The 17,166-nt window shown below is 38.9% G+C and overlaps 1 protein-coding gene across 1 annotated transcript; it reads left to right on the top strand.

The window, feature by feature from the left end:
- Positions 1–15,797: 15,797 nt before the first annotated feature.
- Positions 15,798–16,742, top strand: LOC143643515 (olfactory receptor 52R1-like). The gene has a single exon (XM_077112134.1). The coding sequence runs from the start codon at positions 15,798–15,800 to the stop codon at positions 16,740–16,742; it is 945 nt and encodes a 314-aa protein (XP_076968249.1).
- Positions 16,743–17,166: the final 424 nt, after the last annotated feature.

Genomic DNA, 17,166 nt, shown 5'->3' with positions numbered 1-17,166 from the left:
TCTTAGAACAATATATAAATTTATATTTATACATAAACTCCTTTAATTCCTCACCCAGGTAGTTAGTCTCACCCCTTTTTGAGTATGAACTATATATTTATAAGTGCAGTTTTTGTCACTCGTCACTTCCTTTTCTCGTCCTCAATGTCCTCTCTTCCTAAGAGCTCAGCTCATATGCCCTCAAGAAAAATACATGAAAGAGTTATCTCAGTCCAGATAAAATTTAGGGTAAATCATTTTACTGGTGATGTAACACAAGATAATTTCAGTAGGAAAGAAAGTGGCTCACATATGGATAAAGAAATAAATAAAGAATTATTAAGTTGGCATGTGGAATGAAGCAATTTATAACCCAGGGTTCATGACTTTTTTAGATGGTCAAATTATCTTGGAAAAAAATCCTAATTGTATCAGTGGCTATCCTCATCTACAGGGAAGGAGCATGCTAGCTTATGGCAGCAGATGGACTAATTTTTTCCCATAACTGGTGCACACTGGGTCAAAGAATCAGAAAAATATCATGGCTTAGATGAGGGTTCATTTAAGAATAATTTTTATTGCAGATATACTTTATTCCAGATGGGTAGCAGAAACACAATGGATATTAGACATGCTTCTTCCCTAGGGAATATATATTCTAGTGGACAAATCAACAGACAAAGACAAGTTGCTAATTTATAATATACTCTAGTATAGGCAGCAAAGATTAATAATAATAATAGCCACACTTACATTGCACTTATATAGGCACTGTTCTAATGGTTATACATATATTAATTCATTTCAAATCTTCTTATTAATATATAAATTAACAGTGCTATTCTCTCTGTTAGATGAAGAATCTGGGGCACAGAGAAATTAACTAATTTCCCCAAGGTCACACTGATATTAAGTGAAATCCAGGATTCAAACTCAGGCAATAAAGTTCAAAATCCACCACGCTAGACTTTTCTGACAACCCAAGTAATATCTGAAAGTTGGAGAGAGTAATTGCTACGTCAACAGAGAGCAGGCACTAGGTATAAATCTAGGCTGGGCAGGGCTCTGTGCTGTGTCAGCACTGTGGTACAGGAATGCATTGGGACAGTGTAAAGCAATCCCCCCAACTCGGTACTGGGGGTACTGGATACAAGTATAAGAGACCTGGGGGCTAAAGTTTTTTATAAAACCCAATTCATTTTTCAACATTTTGCATCTTTCACTGTTGAGAATTATTTTCATAAATGGAGAAGCTTACCTTTAAGAAACTCCCAGTACATCAGGAGAATGAAGACAAGAGAACAAACTGAAAAAATAAGGGGCAAAATCTTATAAATGTCAGAGGCAAGAACAATTTATTAGGGGAATGTTTAAGAAGTTAATGATCAAGACTTCCAGAAAGATGGTTGAATAGAGTAGCTTGAGATTAGCCCTATTCCACAGAAAAGTTAGGGAAGGGACAGCAGGGTGACAGAGGTGGTGATTCAGGAGTGCTTCTGATGTGCAAGAACCTTCTGCACCACATGGGGCAGATCTCGTTGCAGAGTCTGAGGACCTGAGAGGCAGAGGGCTAGATCCTGGCGCGGAGGTACAAAGTCCGTGTGAGTGCACGGACAAGTACGGCACTAGGAAGTAAGGCAGGTTGCATTCCTTGGGTGCGCTACCCTCACCAGTGCAGTACCATGACCAGCAACTCACCCCACACCCCATGTAACTGAACCCCATCATCAACTCCCATTCCCCATGCTCCACATACCCCCATCACACCAGACCCCAGTGCATGTACCTGCCCTCCACCCCCACCCCAAGTGCAGCCCAACTCACCTTTTCTGCACCCCTCCTGAGCATTACCTCCCCCTCCCTGTTCTCTGCAGGTTGTTATCAGTGCATAAAGGCTTCATGCACTAACCTCGATAACAGTCTACCCCTTCCACCCTGCACATAGTGTGTTACACCCCCTAAACCAGTGCACCACACAGCTATATCCTCCCTAGCTGCTGGGAGCCCATGTTCACAAACATTAGCATAACATACAAAACCTGTGCCTATACCTGCCCTGCAACAAATCACCACTCTGAGTGTCTCACTCTGTACACTGCTCCCTACTGTACAACCATCCCGCAAACATAAGACCTTAGACTACTGAAAGAAATCAACTTCCAAAGTAAACCAGTCAAGATATTTACATCCAGGAAGATAGCAGAAGATCACTAACCATTTCACAATGCAGACAGATAAAGCCCTGCTTAATGACCAAATTAAAACACCAGAGAAGACACAGACATTGGAACTACTAATCAAAGATGTTCATATGACTCTACTTAATAAGATAAATGGGATAGCAAATGACATGAAGGAGATCAAGAAGACAGTAGAAGAACATAAAGAGGAGTTTGAAAGAATAAATAGAAAAACAGCAGATATTACAAAGATTAAAAACTCTGTTGATGAAATAAAAATATACTAGAGGCACACAACAACAGATTTGAAAAGACAGAAGAAAGAATAAGTGATAAAGAGGACAGGATAACTGACTTCAAAGACTCAACTCAGCAAATGGCAAAAAAAAGATGTAAAAAATAGAATTGGATCTCAGGGAAATGATAGGCAAAACAAAATGAACAAATATAAGAATCCTTGGAGTCCCTGAAGGAGAAGAGAAGAGTAACAGACTAGGAGGAGTAGTTGAGGAAATAATGGGGGAAAACTTCCCAACCCTCACAACAGACATAAATATACCAGTCAAAGAACCCTAACAAACTAAACAGAATGAATCCAAACAGGTCTTCCCCAAGGCACATACCAATCAGTCTGTCAAATATTGAAGAGAAGCAGAAAATCCTGAAAACAGCAAGAGAAAAATGATCTACTACATATAAGGTAAATCAAATAAGACTGAGTTCACTCTACTCAACTAGCACCTTGGAGGTGAAAAGGCAGTGATATGATATATTCAAGATCCTGAAAGAGAAAGACTTCCAGGCAAGACCTCTGTACCCAGCCAAATTGTCCTTCAAAACTGAGGGAGAGATTAAAGTTTCACAGACAAAGAAGTTCTGAAAGAGTTTTTCAACAAGAGACTGCCTTACAAGAAATACTAAAAGGAGTTCTGCTGAGCGAAAATAAGACAGGAGAAAGAAGTCTGAAGAAGGGCACAGAACTGAAGCGCAACACTAAGGGCATTCTAAAGAATATAAAGAGAAAGAGGGAAAAGAATATATAGATCTGACTAATGAAATTTTAAAAATAAGATGGTGGATTCAAGAAAAGTCTTTTCAGTAATAACATCAATGTTAATGAACTAAACTTACCAATTAAATGATACAGATTGGCAGAATGGATTAAGAAACATAACCCAGTTATATGCTGCATACAAGAGACTCATCTTAGCACAAGAATACAAATAGATTGAAAATGAAAGGATGGAAAAAGATTTTCCATGCAAGTTGTAACCAAAAGAAAATGGGAGTAGCTATACTAATATCAGATAAAATAGAATTTAAATGTAAAGACATCATAAGAGACAAAAAGGACACTATGCACTAATTAAAGGGTCAATTCACCAAGAAGATATAACAAGCATAAATGTTTATGCTCCCAATCAAGGAGCTTAAAGAACATGAGAGAGACATTGACAAAACTGAAGGGAACAATAGATATTTCAACAATAATAGAAGACTTCAATTTATCAGAAGAGCTATAGATGATTTATAAAAGATCTATCTCTCCTCTACAGACAGAAGATCAACAAGAAAATAGAGAAGTTAAATAACTTGATAAATGAATAGATGTAACAGACATATACAGGCCATTCCACCCCAAAGAACAAGGATATACATTCTTCTCTAATGTTTATGGAACATTCTCCAGGATAAGCCATATGTTGGGCCAAAACAGGTCCTTGTAAATTAAAAAACATTGAAATTATTCAAAGCATTTTCTCTGATAACAATGGAATGAAGCTGGATCTCAATAACCACCAAAAAACGAGAACATTCATAAATATATAGTGATTAAAAAACACACTCTTAAACAACCAGTGGGTCAAAGAAGAAATTGCTAGAGAAATCAGTAGCTATCTGGAGATGAATGAAAATGAGAAAACAACTTGTCAGAACTTGTGGGATGTGGCAAAGGCTGTGCTGAGAGGAAGCGTTATTGCCCTAAATGCCTAAATTAAAAAACAAGAAAGAGTAAAAATCAAGGATTTAACAGCAAACCTGGAGGAACCTGAGAAAGTACAGCAAACTAACCCCAAAGCAAATAAAAGAAGAGAAATAACAAGATAAAGCAGAGATAAATGAATAGGAGAACAAAACAATAGAAAGAATCAATAAAGCAAAAGATGTTTCTTTGTGAAAATCAATAAAATTGATGGGCCACTTGCAGTACTGACAAACTAAAAAGAGGGAAGATGCAAAAAACAAAATCAGAATGAGAAGGGATGCATTACCACAGAGCCAGAAGAAATAAAAGAAATCATGCAAGGATACTTTGAACAACTATACGCCCACAAACTAGACAACTTAGATGAAATGGACAAATTCCTGAGGACTACAAAAAGTTACACTCACTCAGAAAGAAATAAACAATCTCAACATGCCAATCACAAGTAAAGAGATTCAATCAGTCATCAATAATCTTCCTACAAAGAAAAGCCCAGGGTCAGATGGCTTCACAAGGGGAATTTTATCAAACATTCCAAAAAAAATTAGCACCAATCCTACTCAAACTTTTCCAAAAAATTGAGGAAAAACAAACTCTACCTAATGCATTTTATGAAGTTAGTATCATTTTAATATCAAAACCAGGTAAAGATGCTATAAGAAAGGAAAAATACAGACCAATCTCCCTAATGAACATGGATGTAAAAATTCTCAATAAGACATTAGCAAATCGAATTCAACAACACATTAAAAGAACTATATGCCGTGACCAAATGGGGTTTATACCAGGAATGCAAGGATGTTTCAATGCAAGAAAATCCATTAATGTAATACAGCACATTAACAAATCAAAAGGGAAAAATCACACGGTCATCTCAATTGATACTGAAAAAGCATTTGACAAAATTCAGCATCCTTTTCTGATAAAAACACTCCAAAAGATAGGAATCAAAGGTAACTACCTCAAAACGATAACGGAAATACATGAAAAACTGATAGCCAGAATTGTACTCAATGGACAGAGATTGAAAGCTTTCCACCTAAGATCAGGAACAAGACAAGGATGCTCACTGTCACCACTATTATTCAACATTGTGTTAGTCATTCTAGCTATAGCAATCAGGAAAGACAAAGAAATAAAAGGCATCCAAATTGGAAAGAAAGAAGTAAAACTCTCATTATTTGCAGATAACATGATACTATGCTTGGAAGATCCTGAGAAACCTACAGCAAAGTTACTTGAGCTAATAAACAAATTCAACAAGGTGGCAGGATACACAATTAATGTGCAAAAATCAGTAACATTTCTATACAAAAGCAATGACCTAGTTGAGGGGTCAGTTAAGGAAAAAATTCCATCCAAAATAGAAACTAAAAGAATCGAGTACTTGGGAATGAACTTAACTAGGGATGTAAAGGACTTGTACACAGAAAACTACATAACATTGCTAAAAGAAATCTAAGGAGATCTAAATAGGTGAAAAGACATTCCCTACTCATGGATAGAAGGCTAAACATAGTTAAGATGTCAATTCTCCCCAGACTGATCTACAGATTCAACACAGTACCAACCACAATTCCAACAACCTACTTTGAAGTTTTGGAAAAGGTATTCATCTTGAAGGGAAAGAGACCCCAAATGGCTAAAAAGCAGCCTGAAAGAGAAGAACGAAGTGGGAGGATTCACACTCCCTGACTCTAAAACCTATTATAAAGCCACAGTGGTCAAACAGCATAGTACTGGCACAGAATGAAACATTGACCAATGGAATCAAATGAGAGTGCAAAAATAGACCACCAAATCTACAGTCAACAGATTCTTGACAAGGCCCCCAAACCTTCTGAACTGGGACAACATGGTCTTCAATAACTGCACGTGGAAGAACTGGATATCAATCGCTAAGAGAGTGAAAGAGTGCGCCTATCTTACACCCTACACAAAAATTAATGCAAAGTGGATCAAATGACTAAATACAAGAACTAGTACCATAAAGCTTCTAGAAGAAAATATAGGGAAACATCTTCAAGATATAGTAATAGGATGGAGCTTCCTAATCTTTATATCCAAAACAAAAGCCACAAAAGAAGAAATAGATAAATGAGAACTCCTCAAAGTCAAATGCTTCTGCACTTCAAAAGACTTTGTCAAAAAGGTGAAGAGGCAACCAATTCAGTGGGAGAAAATATTTGGAAATCACATATCAGACAAATATTTGATTTCCTATATATACAAAGAAATCATACAACTCAACAACAAAAGTACAAACAACCCAATGTAAAATGAGCTAAAGATTCATATAGGCATTTTTCTGAAGAGCAAATACAGATGGCTCAAAAGCACAGGAAGAGATGCTCATTTTCATTGGCTATAAGGGAAAGACAAATCAAGACTACAATGAGATACCATCTCACACCTACAAGAATGGCTGTTATTAAACAAACAAGAAACTATAAATGTTGGAGAGGATGTGGAGAAAGTGGGACTCTTTCGCACTGCTGGTTGGCAATGGATAATGCTGCAGCCACTATGGAAGACTGTTTGGGGGTAACAGGAAACTAAATATTGAGCTGCCCTATGTCCCAGCAATAACACTACTTGGTATATACACAGAAGCGCTGAAAGCAACAACACAAACAGGCATTTGCACCCTGATGTTTATATACATATACCATGGTAGCCCATGACAAACTCTGGGATCTGTCCTGTAACTTCTTGTTTAAGAGTGCTTTGAAAACTATTGCTTTTTTATTTCTTTGCTTTGTGTATATGTTATACTACACAATAAAAAAGTTAAACATAAAGAGAAAAAGTTAATGATCCAAGACAGTCATCTAAAGTTCTGGGAAATGAGGCAGCTGCTTTGATCTGGATGTGGGTACACAGCAGAGGGTTGGTGGGAGGGGGCAAAGTTAAGAATCTAATTACTAAAAAGGAATCAAAGTTCAAGCAGAACTAAGTTACAAAAATTCTTTTGGATGTTGGGCTATCGAGTCCTCCACTAGGAAGACAATTTGTCCCAGAACCTCATTAAGAGTAGGGTCTGTGAGTGACAACCAACAGGCCTATGGAATACAAAGGGGTAATCCAAAGAGGGAGCCGGTTGGGATGTTGTCTGTCTCACCATCTCTAATGTACCTCAGCACTACACTTAACACTTACCTGACTATATTGCAAGTGTTTATATCTACTTCTGCCTTCCATAGGAGATTATGACAGGGTGAATTTTATGATAAACTCCCTTTATTTTGCCCATACACTTGGTATGATTGGTAGAATGACTGTAATAGAGAAGTACAGGTTTTAAATAATTTTCTTTCAACATTTTTAAGATTTAATTTAATGCAGTGTATAAGACTATAGTCCTACCATCTCTATAGTCAACCAGATAAAAATTCTGGTTCTGTATATCATGCTGTAAAAACTTCATCTCTCTGAGCGTTGGTTTCTGTCCCTGTCAAATGATGGTGTCGGTGTCCAGCTCATTGGGCTGTTTGTACAGAATAAATAATTATGTGGTTTAAAATCCTTAAACATAATCTGGAATGTAGTAACTATTGGATAAGTCTCAAGACTAAAACTAATCTTCCTTGTTGGGTCATCTCTTCTCTACTTTTTACCTGTGATACTTTAAAATTTCACAATTCTCTTTCTATAATTACTTTTGTTTGTCAGTTTGTCATCCTTTATTTTTCTTGCTAAGTAGAACGCCATTGTCTAAATGTAGCAAATTTTGTTTGACTATTATTTTATCAGCAGATATTTGGATTCTTTTCACTGTTGTACTGCTGTGAATACAACTGCTATCAACTTTCTGCACTTTTTTGTGGGATTGTGTATATAATGAATTGTGTTTCATTTCATGAAACGACTGTAGTTAGAAGTGGAATTTCTTGGCAAAGATATGCTTCTCTTTTGAGAAAATGCCAAGTGATTCCTGATGTGGCTGTCCTATTTATATTTTCCACAAACTATGAGAGCTCCAAATGTACCACATTCTTATCACCACTCAGTGTGGTCAGTATCTTTAATTCTAGTTTTTCTAGTGTTTGTATTGGTTTCTCAAAATAGTTTGAATTATCATTTCTCTAATGGTTAATAATGTTGAGTATGTTTATATACATTTATTCTTGACTCTGTGCAGCGTCTAAGCCTTCTACAATGTTGGTATCAGCAAGGCTCTCCCTGAAATCCTCTGGCTCCTGACTCTGCTCAAGAAGAACATGGATATAATTTCCCCCTCTTACCAGATCTGATTTCCTTAGTTGATTGTTGTAAAGAGATGATGTAGAGGGCAGGCCACGGTGGCTCAGCAGGTAAGAATGCTTGCCTGCCAAGCCTGAGGACCAGGGTTCGAATCCTGGTGCCTGCCCATGTAAAATAAATAAATAAATAAATAAATAAATAAATAAATAAATAAATAAATAAGGGGAATCTATAAAAAAAAAAAGAGAGAGATGATGTAGAAAGTCATGAGGAGACCTTCTTATTAGGTGAGTAAGAAGAACTGAATCATGTGAAACCCTCATTTGCAGTTCCATCAGTCAAAAAGGAGGTGATTTGACCTTCAAAATCATTGTCAGAAGTTCTGCTTTACTTCCTAAGGAGATAGAGAAAATCATAAAACATCTTTAACATAGCTTAGGAAAATGAGTATGAACAATACTTACCATAGAAGTCACTTTTTATAGTTTTCTATCATCACATCCCCACACAATCAAAGGGAGGGAAATATAAAACTATTTTGGGGATGTGTTGAAAGCCCAGGTGAGTTTGGATGTTACAAAGTTGCAGCAGGGAAGCTGCAGGAAAGTTTGCTTTGAAAGGTGGCTTTGATGGAAAATTGTTGTGGAGGTTATTGACATGAGTGTGGTTGAAATAACAGATCACTAGGACTGGGTTTCCTAGAAAAGGACTATAAATGAAAAAAGAAAGATTGTGAAAAAACAGAGAAAGTTAGAGTACTGCAATTATGGAAGAACATGTCTAGAAGGAGTTAAAGAACTAGGAACATTGGAAGTTGCACTTAGTGAGATGACTCAAGAATTCAGAGACTGAGCAGCTCTGAGTGTTGCATGGTACAGGCCACACTTGTGGGTAACTGGCTGAGGTACTGTTGAGAGAAGGTCAACAGTTGTAAAGACAGTTGGTATATGGCAGTTTGACGGGGACTCTCATGTCAATATCCTCAATAACCTTTCCTTCAATCCAAACTTCTTTTCCAAACATCCTTTGCTGACCCTGTCCTCAAAACTCACAGAAACAACTCACAGTTGTCCTCACAACTCGGATTGGTGTAGCTACATGCTAATGAAACCAACCTTAACTGTCTCAATACTGCACCGAAGTCTTTGTACTTCTTAACGGAAAAGAGGGTTCAGAGCAGGGCTGTGAGTTATTTGCCCAAGTTCTTGATGCATCCTCCAGAGGTACCAGCTTTTGAAAGACACTAAAAGGAGGGGCCTGTAAGAGGGTCAATGAGGAAGAATTGACTTTCCTACTTTAAGGATTCATCAAGACTCCTTGAAAAGCTTGAAATATGATATGATTGACCTGACAAGCAACTTCCCCCAGACCCTGAGTTTCATACTTCTTGGGGGCCACCCTGGCCTTTGGGACTCTGGAGGAGAGAGGAGAGAGATGGGGATATTCAGATCTTCCTCTAGAAGTCATATTCTGTTTGGGGAGGAAAGACTCATTGGAAAAAATGAAATGACCCTTTGTTCTGCTTCAAATATACTGAACATGTCACACACCACAGATAAAAAAAAAATGGACACAGAGAAATACTTTGTAACCAAAAATAAACCCTTATTTTCAGTGTGAGCTGCTGACCAGGAAAATAATAAATATTGACTGTTTCTTATAAACCTAGAGTCCCTAAAAATAAATTGTATCCCTAACTTTTCTCATGCTGAAGTGTGAAGGTGTCATGACTTTTGTGGATGTGAAAACCACAATCTGCCATGGACAGATTCATGGAGTCCTAGTAAACTTGGTAGCTTTTAATGTTAATTTTTTTCCTTTAAATACATGTTAGGTTTTGTATTTTTTTTTTTCCGAGGCATAGCCTCTCAAATTTGACTGATTTTTCACTCTTTTCAAATAAATCTTTTCTGGCTGTTTGTAAATTTTTCTTTCTCAAATCTTCCCTTGATCTCATACACTCGGGAGTGAGGAGAGAAAATAAATAATAGAGTACAACAGGGCCCTATATAGAAATTGAGAGAAAGGAAAGAGGAAGCTCTAAGAAGGCTCTGACTGTTCAGACGGAGTGAAGAGGGTCTTCCTTCCAGACTCAGAATTTCAAAAATGGCTGTGGCCGTACCACCATCTGGAAGCTGTTTTCTGACTCCAGATAACCACCCTCCCAGAACTGAAGACTTCCAGAGCCAGAGGCCCCTCAGCACACACTGAGGCACCAGTAAGTTCTCGACATCCTCATCAGATACACACTCCTTGTGTATGTGATAGCTAGATACTGAGAAAAATGCTCAATATAATCGTTTAGCCAGAAGATGCTTAGTATAGTCTTTAATAACTAGAAATTCTTATTCTAATCATTTCACTCAATCAGCTTTGATTCATTTCAAGGCTAAAAGTATTTGTTGGCATAATTTGCTGCAGGTAATCTCAACTGTTTACTCTCTGTTCTTGCTTTCATTAATAAGATTTTTTCCCAGCTCTGCTTGTAGGGATAACATATCACCGAAAGCAGGATGAAACTGCTATGGAATATATATCAACACCTTCCTCCCTTTGAAGGACAAGATCAGTGGCGTGAATGGTCAACAGAGAGAGAAGGACCTACTGAGTAACATGATGTGCTGACCAAACAAAGTGAAGCAGGCAGCCATTACTCAATTTTAATGAATCCTGTGACTTTAACTCAGTTTTTTTTCCCTTTTTCTTTCTTTTCTTTTTTCTTCTGCTTCCTTCTGGCCCTTTGCCATTTCTTTGTCTGGACTATAAAAGCTAAAGTCACCTTTCTCCCTGTGAACTAGTCTTGAAAAGATTTTTTTTCCTCCAGTCCCTTGATGGATGTATCTTCAATACACTCATCTTCTCACTATAACAAAGAGACTTGTTTCTCTGTTTAGTGCAGGATCAGGTGGACTTGACTATATAGGACCATGTTTTATGGTGGTAATGTACACATTCTCATCTGGATATGCACTGATAAATAATATCACACTACAGGTTATGTAGTGAAGGCACACAGCTTTTCAACCATGTACTTTCAGTGTACTTCACTCACAGAACAACAGTATTACACTAAATATCCATGCTCTAATGCAAATGATTACTAATATTTGCATATATGCACATGCTTAAACACACATATACACACTCACAATCAAACCCAGACTCTTATATATACATATCAACATGTATATATATGTATATACACACAGCAATATACCTCTCATATATACATATCGACACCCTGGACACATCAAGGCACTTACACATTCTACAAAATATACCTTCGATTGTACATGATGATATATTCATACCTACAAATAAACTCACACTCCTGCAATGTCCCAAAGCACACATTCTCACCTGTTCATTCAAATTACCTGCCTTTACATTTGTATATACAGAGGAGAGAGGAAAGTTAGGGGTTAATAATTCCAGTTTCTGTCTGCAATCTCAGAGGAAAGCTGAGCCAATGTGAGTCTGTGGGGCTCAGGAGGCAGGAGAAAATTAACGCCTGGGCGAAGAAAAAGGCCACATCCAGCCTTTTAAATGGGCCAAGCTGGGATCTCTGTCAAAGGCTGAATCCCAGGAGCACTGAGAGCTGCTTATGGTCACGCCTCAATTGGTCAGAGACAGAACAGAGGTCACAAGTGAGTATTTCTCTGTGTTCCCAGGCCTCTCTACCCTTGCTGTGGAGCAGCAGGGCTCAGATGCTACAGGAAGCTGAAAAAGCAGGGAACGCACTGGGCAGAATAGTACAACTCACTAGGGTCTCTAGGCCTGGAGATCCTTGGAGACTGAGCTTCTGTCTGAGATGGGGAGAAGATCCACTGTTCCCCTTGTGCCTCCTGGGAGATCCTAGAAAGGTTGGAAGCCACCCTCCCTACATCAGCCCTGTCCAAAAGAGCTGGGATCTGAACGCCACTCTGCTCCACTGTTATTCCTCTAATCCTTGTATTAAGTACCCCATAGTAAGAGAGCGGAAAATAAGTTTCTGAGAAGCTATGCCTCAGCAAGATCTCAGTCCATCATATCCTTTATCCTTTCTCTGGCTTGAACTACAGGATTGAACTGATGGATATAACTATGTCTACATGGCAGGTGCTACAGTCAAAGCCCAGCAGAGCCTGTGAGTACCATTCCTGGATTCAAACTCATAGCTCACAGATCAAAGCTGAGCTCCACTCACTGTGAAAACATAGTTTTTATTACCATATTTCAGGTACCAAAAGCCATCATGAGTTCCCACAAGTTACCTTTTATTTTGAGGTACAGAAAAATAGATCTGAACTTCAGCATGTGATAAATCTAGCCATAATTTTGAAAAGGTTATTACAAAATTTCAGTGCTCAGTATTCACCATACTTACAAGAGTTCTGGTCAGCACAAATGTCAAATAACATGTTTAGTAGCAGTGAGGAGGAAGGAGTCGTTAGTCAAAAGAGAAATTACCCTGTTCTTCCATTTCCTAGTCCATGGGGAATATACATTTCCATAACTCAACCCAAAAGCAAGTTGTGCTTTCCCCCAGTAAGGCTGCAGAAAACTTCCCACTGAACATAAATGATCAAAAATGAGTTAACACTCAGTCTACCACATGTGACTGGTAACCTTACCTCTGCCCATCCCTATTGGGTTCATATGGGTGTGAGAGGAAAAGAGTAGATGATTTCTGGGAGTGAACTACCCAGAGTTCATGGGCAACAGGAGAAAGAGCAGAGAGAGGAAAGGGCACCTCTCAAGAGTTCCCATCTTTCTCTTTAGAGTTTAGTCCCAAGTTAGCACTGCTTCTACATTATCCACCCAAGAGAAAAACTCTGAGAACAGAAAGTCAGAGCAGGCAGCATGGATGATTACATTGAGGAATCTCTGACATGAGGGAGCTCTGCCTGTGAAATGGACATAGGAGAGATTGTGGTGCAGACAGAGGGGGGAGGAAAGACTGGTTTTGAAGGGAGTTGCAGAATATGGTTAACTGAACCTGGTTTGGAGAAGAATCACAACCTCTAAAAGCAGAAATAACAGATGAGTCTCCCTTTAATATTCATGGGCAGAAGTGGATAAAGTTATCAACCCAGGGAAAACAGTACTTCCCCAGAAATACCAAGGATTCATCCCGTGATTATTTTAGAGGCATGCAGTCCAGTGAAGGAGAGGAACACATAATCAAGAGGCAGGTCTGAGTTCAAATGTCTGTCTCTGATGTAGTATATACATCTGCAGCTCACCTTCTTATCTGACTTCATCATATAAGGCAACCACCTCCGCTCTACCCAGCCAGGGTGGGAGTCCAAACACTCTCCAGCAGAGGGAGCAGAGTGTACCACTGCGAACACTGGCTGTGGAGTCCTGCACAATGGCACTAACTTATTAGTTACCTTAGCCCAATCATTTAACTACTCTGAGATTACTTTTCTCATTGTAAAATGAGGATACAGAGATTCTATGGTAGTTAAAATCAATACATTTTTAAAAATCTTGTAGTGATGCATCAAGAAAAATGGTTATGCTATCCAGAACTAACCAGCAATTATTATAGATTTTGAGAAATTTTAAGTCCACCAGTGCCTAATACAGGAATGGGGCTGGTCTCAGTGTGTTCTCCTGGTGCCCCGGTGCCCTTGGTGCCACAAGTGGAGGGGATACAAGGGCAAAAGGCAGGTAGAAAGGAAGACTGGGTCATACAGAGTATTTAAGACACTTTGGTAGGACCAGCCTAGATGGAAGGGGATAAAACAGACCCCTAGACCAGATAATGTATGTTCTTGAATTTTCTCCATAACCTCAATGTTAGTATTTGTTTGGAATAATAGTAAAGATATTTTCCAGGTGGAATGGTACTGTGGAAAAAGCCTCTGGTTTACAGCAAGATTGAGAAGATCTAGGCCTCATTTCTCTCATAACATTAGGATTCATTATGAACTAGGGAAAATCAAGATGATGTTAGTTCTAGTTGGAATCTTGAAAAATTTCTTTTAGAACTATTGTGTCTGGTTGAATGCCACATATGTCTGTCACCAGAGTTGATTTGGTAAAGGGGATTTGAAAGGATCCTTTTTCTTTCTACATGTTTCTTAGCTGGAGGAAAATAACTAAAGCTTTCTAGCAAAGGCACAGGACAACTGAGATTAAGTAATGGAAAGATGCTGGTAGGACCCATGTAAGCTGTGATGCCATCAACCCTGAGAGAGGTCATTGTCACAAGGGGATCAGACACAGGGGTCAGTCCCTGTCATGCAATTAGGGGCAGAGGAATTCCCAGAGTGATTCGCCAGCCAGCGGGGCAACCTCTAGTAAAAGTTGGCACAGTTGTCTCATAGGCTTGAAAACAAAGTAATGAGAGAAGGTCTGCCCATATTTTAACTATTGCTTTAACTTACAGTTCTACATCTATTGGGTCCATTACCACTGAATAAAGCCATATGTTTGTTAATTCCTTCAGCAAATGTCTATTGAGCTCCTGCTCTTGACAAGCATAAAGGTGTTTGGAGAAAGTGTAGGATTTGAGGTTGACCACTTGAAAATTTATCATCAAGGACAGGAGTTGGAAAATGATATAGCTATAACTAAATCCAACTTGCAGCCTAATAAGTTTCACTGGAACATGGTCATGCTCATGCATTTATGTATTGTCTGTGTCTGTATTTGTCCTACAATAATGGAAATGGCAAGCTGCAAAAGAGACTAAGACTCTCTTACACAAATTTTTGTTGAATCCCAGATCTTTAAGGTACTCCACATTAAAAAGAATAGGTCGAGGGGTGTGGAGGCTCAGTGGTAAAATTCTTGCCTGCCATAGCAGAGACCCAGGTTCAATTCCCAGAGCCTGTACAAGCAAAACAAAAAAACAAAAAACAAAACAAGCATAGGTCTAACTATTTACAGAATTGGGGAGTCAGTATCTTAGAGTTAAACCTTTGCTGTAAACTCTCATAGAGTCTAGGCTAACTCAACATTACTGCATAATTACAATGGGCATTTAATCCAGTGTTTCCAAAACCTACTTATACCCTGCAAAGCTGTACAAGTAAGCAGCTTAATCAGAAGGGTAAAAAGAAGGACCTACAGGAAAACATTGAACAGATCACTTTATATTAAAGTATAAAAGGGCAAGCACTATTATGACAGATGATGTTTTTTGTTAAATAGTTTCATTTTGCAGATTATCTTTTCAGAAAAAAATTAATTTTTAAAAACTAAATTGCAGATTGTATGTTCTGCTCATATTTCAATAACAGAAAACTTAATAAAGCACAATGGGTAGCATTGATTCATATTGAAAAATTGTATTAAAAACATTGAGATCATTTCAGTTTACCATTAAAATGGATTGCCACATTATCCAATTACCCTAACAAAAGACGTTTAATTGATAATAAATGATTGCTTTTCTTATTATCACCTTCAGAAAGTACTACATCCCCAACAGTAAACAGATTAGCCAACCCAAAATGCTCACCTCTGGGAACAGCTCTTCTCATCCTAAGTCCTTTATTCTGCTTGGAATCCCGGGACTAGAGATTTCCCAGTTCTGGATTGCCTTTCCATTCTGTGCCATGTATGTTGTCGCTGTACTGGGCAATATCACTCTCCTTCACATAATCCGAACTGACCACACCCTCCATGAGCCCATGTACCTCTTTCTGGCCATGCTGGCTGTCACTGACCTGGTCCTCTCCTCCTCCACCCAATCTAAAATGCTGGCCATCCTCTGGTTTCATGCCCACGAGATTGAATACCATGCCTGTCTCATCCAGGTGTTCTTCATCCATGCCTTCTCTTCTGTGGAGTCTGGGGTGCTCATGGCCATGGCCTTGGACCGCTACGTGGCTATCTGCTTCCCACTGCGCCACTCAAGTATCCTCACGACACCTGTCGTGGCCACACTGGGGGCGGTTGTGATGCTAAGAGGGGTGCTGTGGGTCAGCCCCTTCTGCTTCATGGTCTCCAGAATGCCCTTCTGCCAGAGCCAGATCATTCCTCAGTCGTACTGTGAGCACATGGCTGTGCTGAAGCTGGTGTGTGCTGATACTAGAGTAAATCGTGGGTATGGGCTCTTTGTGGCCTTCTCAGTGGGTGAGTTCGATATGATTGTCATCAGTTTATCCTATGTCATGATTTTAAGAGCTGTGCTGCAGTTGCCTTCAGGTGAAGCCCGGCTCAAGGCTTTTGGCACATGTGCTTCCCATATCTGTGTTATCTTAGCTTTTTATATCCCAGCCCTCTTTACTTTCCTCACCCACCGCTTTGGCCATCATGTGCCCCAAGTGGTACACATCATGTTTGCTAATGTCTATCTACTGGTACCCCCCATGCTCAACCCCATCATCTATGGAGTTAGAACCAAACAGATCAGGAACAGGGTTATACAGGGTTGTTGTGGAAAAGTTCCCTGAGCCAAGAGTCACAGCATCACCGCCCCTCTAATCACCCCACCATCCTGGGAACATTAATTCCTGGGAATGTGTCAGGCCATCACTTATCCCCATAAAATCAACTCTGTGAACAAGTGGTTCAGAGGTTGGCAACCTTCCTGAAGCAAGAGGAAGAGTTTTCAGGACAAACAGAAGAATCGAGAGGTCAGGGGCCCAGATGTGGTGATGCAGAGAAATGTGATTGATATTAAAATCTAACTTGACATATGTTCTTCAACACAAGAATGTAATATAAAAATACTTTCATCTTCATGAGTGAAGATGTTTTTTGATATCATTCTCCACCAGTGATTAAGATAAGAGGGTTTTTTTTTTCACTATAGGCAGGAGTTGGTACCACATTGTTTAAACACATTTAGATATTTGTATCCAAGCAATTAAAAAG

Source organism: Tamandua tetradactyla, chromosome 8, assembly GCF_023851605.1.
Source record: "Tamandua tetradactyla isolate mTamTet1 chromosome 8, mTamTet1.pri, whole genome shotgun sequence".
Taxonomy (NCBI): Eukaryota; Metazoa; Chordata; class Mammalia; order Pilosa; family Myrmecophagidae; genus Tamandua; species Tamandua tetradactyla.
The sequence above is the reverse complement of the archived record's forward strand: the minus strand, read 5'-3'. Positions and strand labels throughout refer to the sequence as shown.

Bases quoted from the DNA above. Each gene is read 5' to 3' on its own strand.
- LOC143643515 (XM_077112134.1), top strand. From the start codon at position 15,798: ATGCTCACCTCTGGGAACAGCTCTTCTCATCCTAAGTCCTTTATTCTG.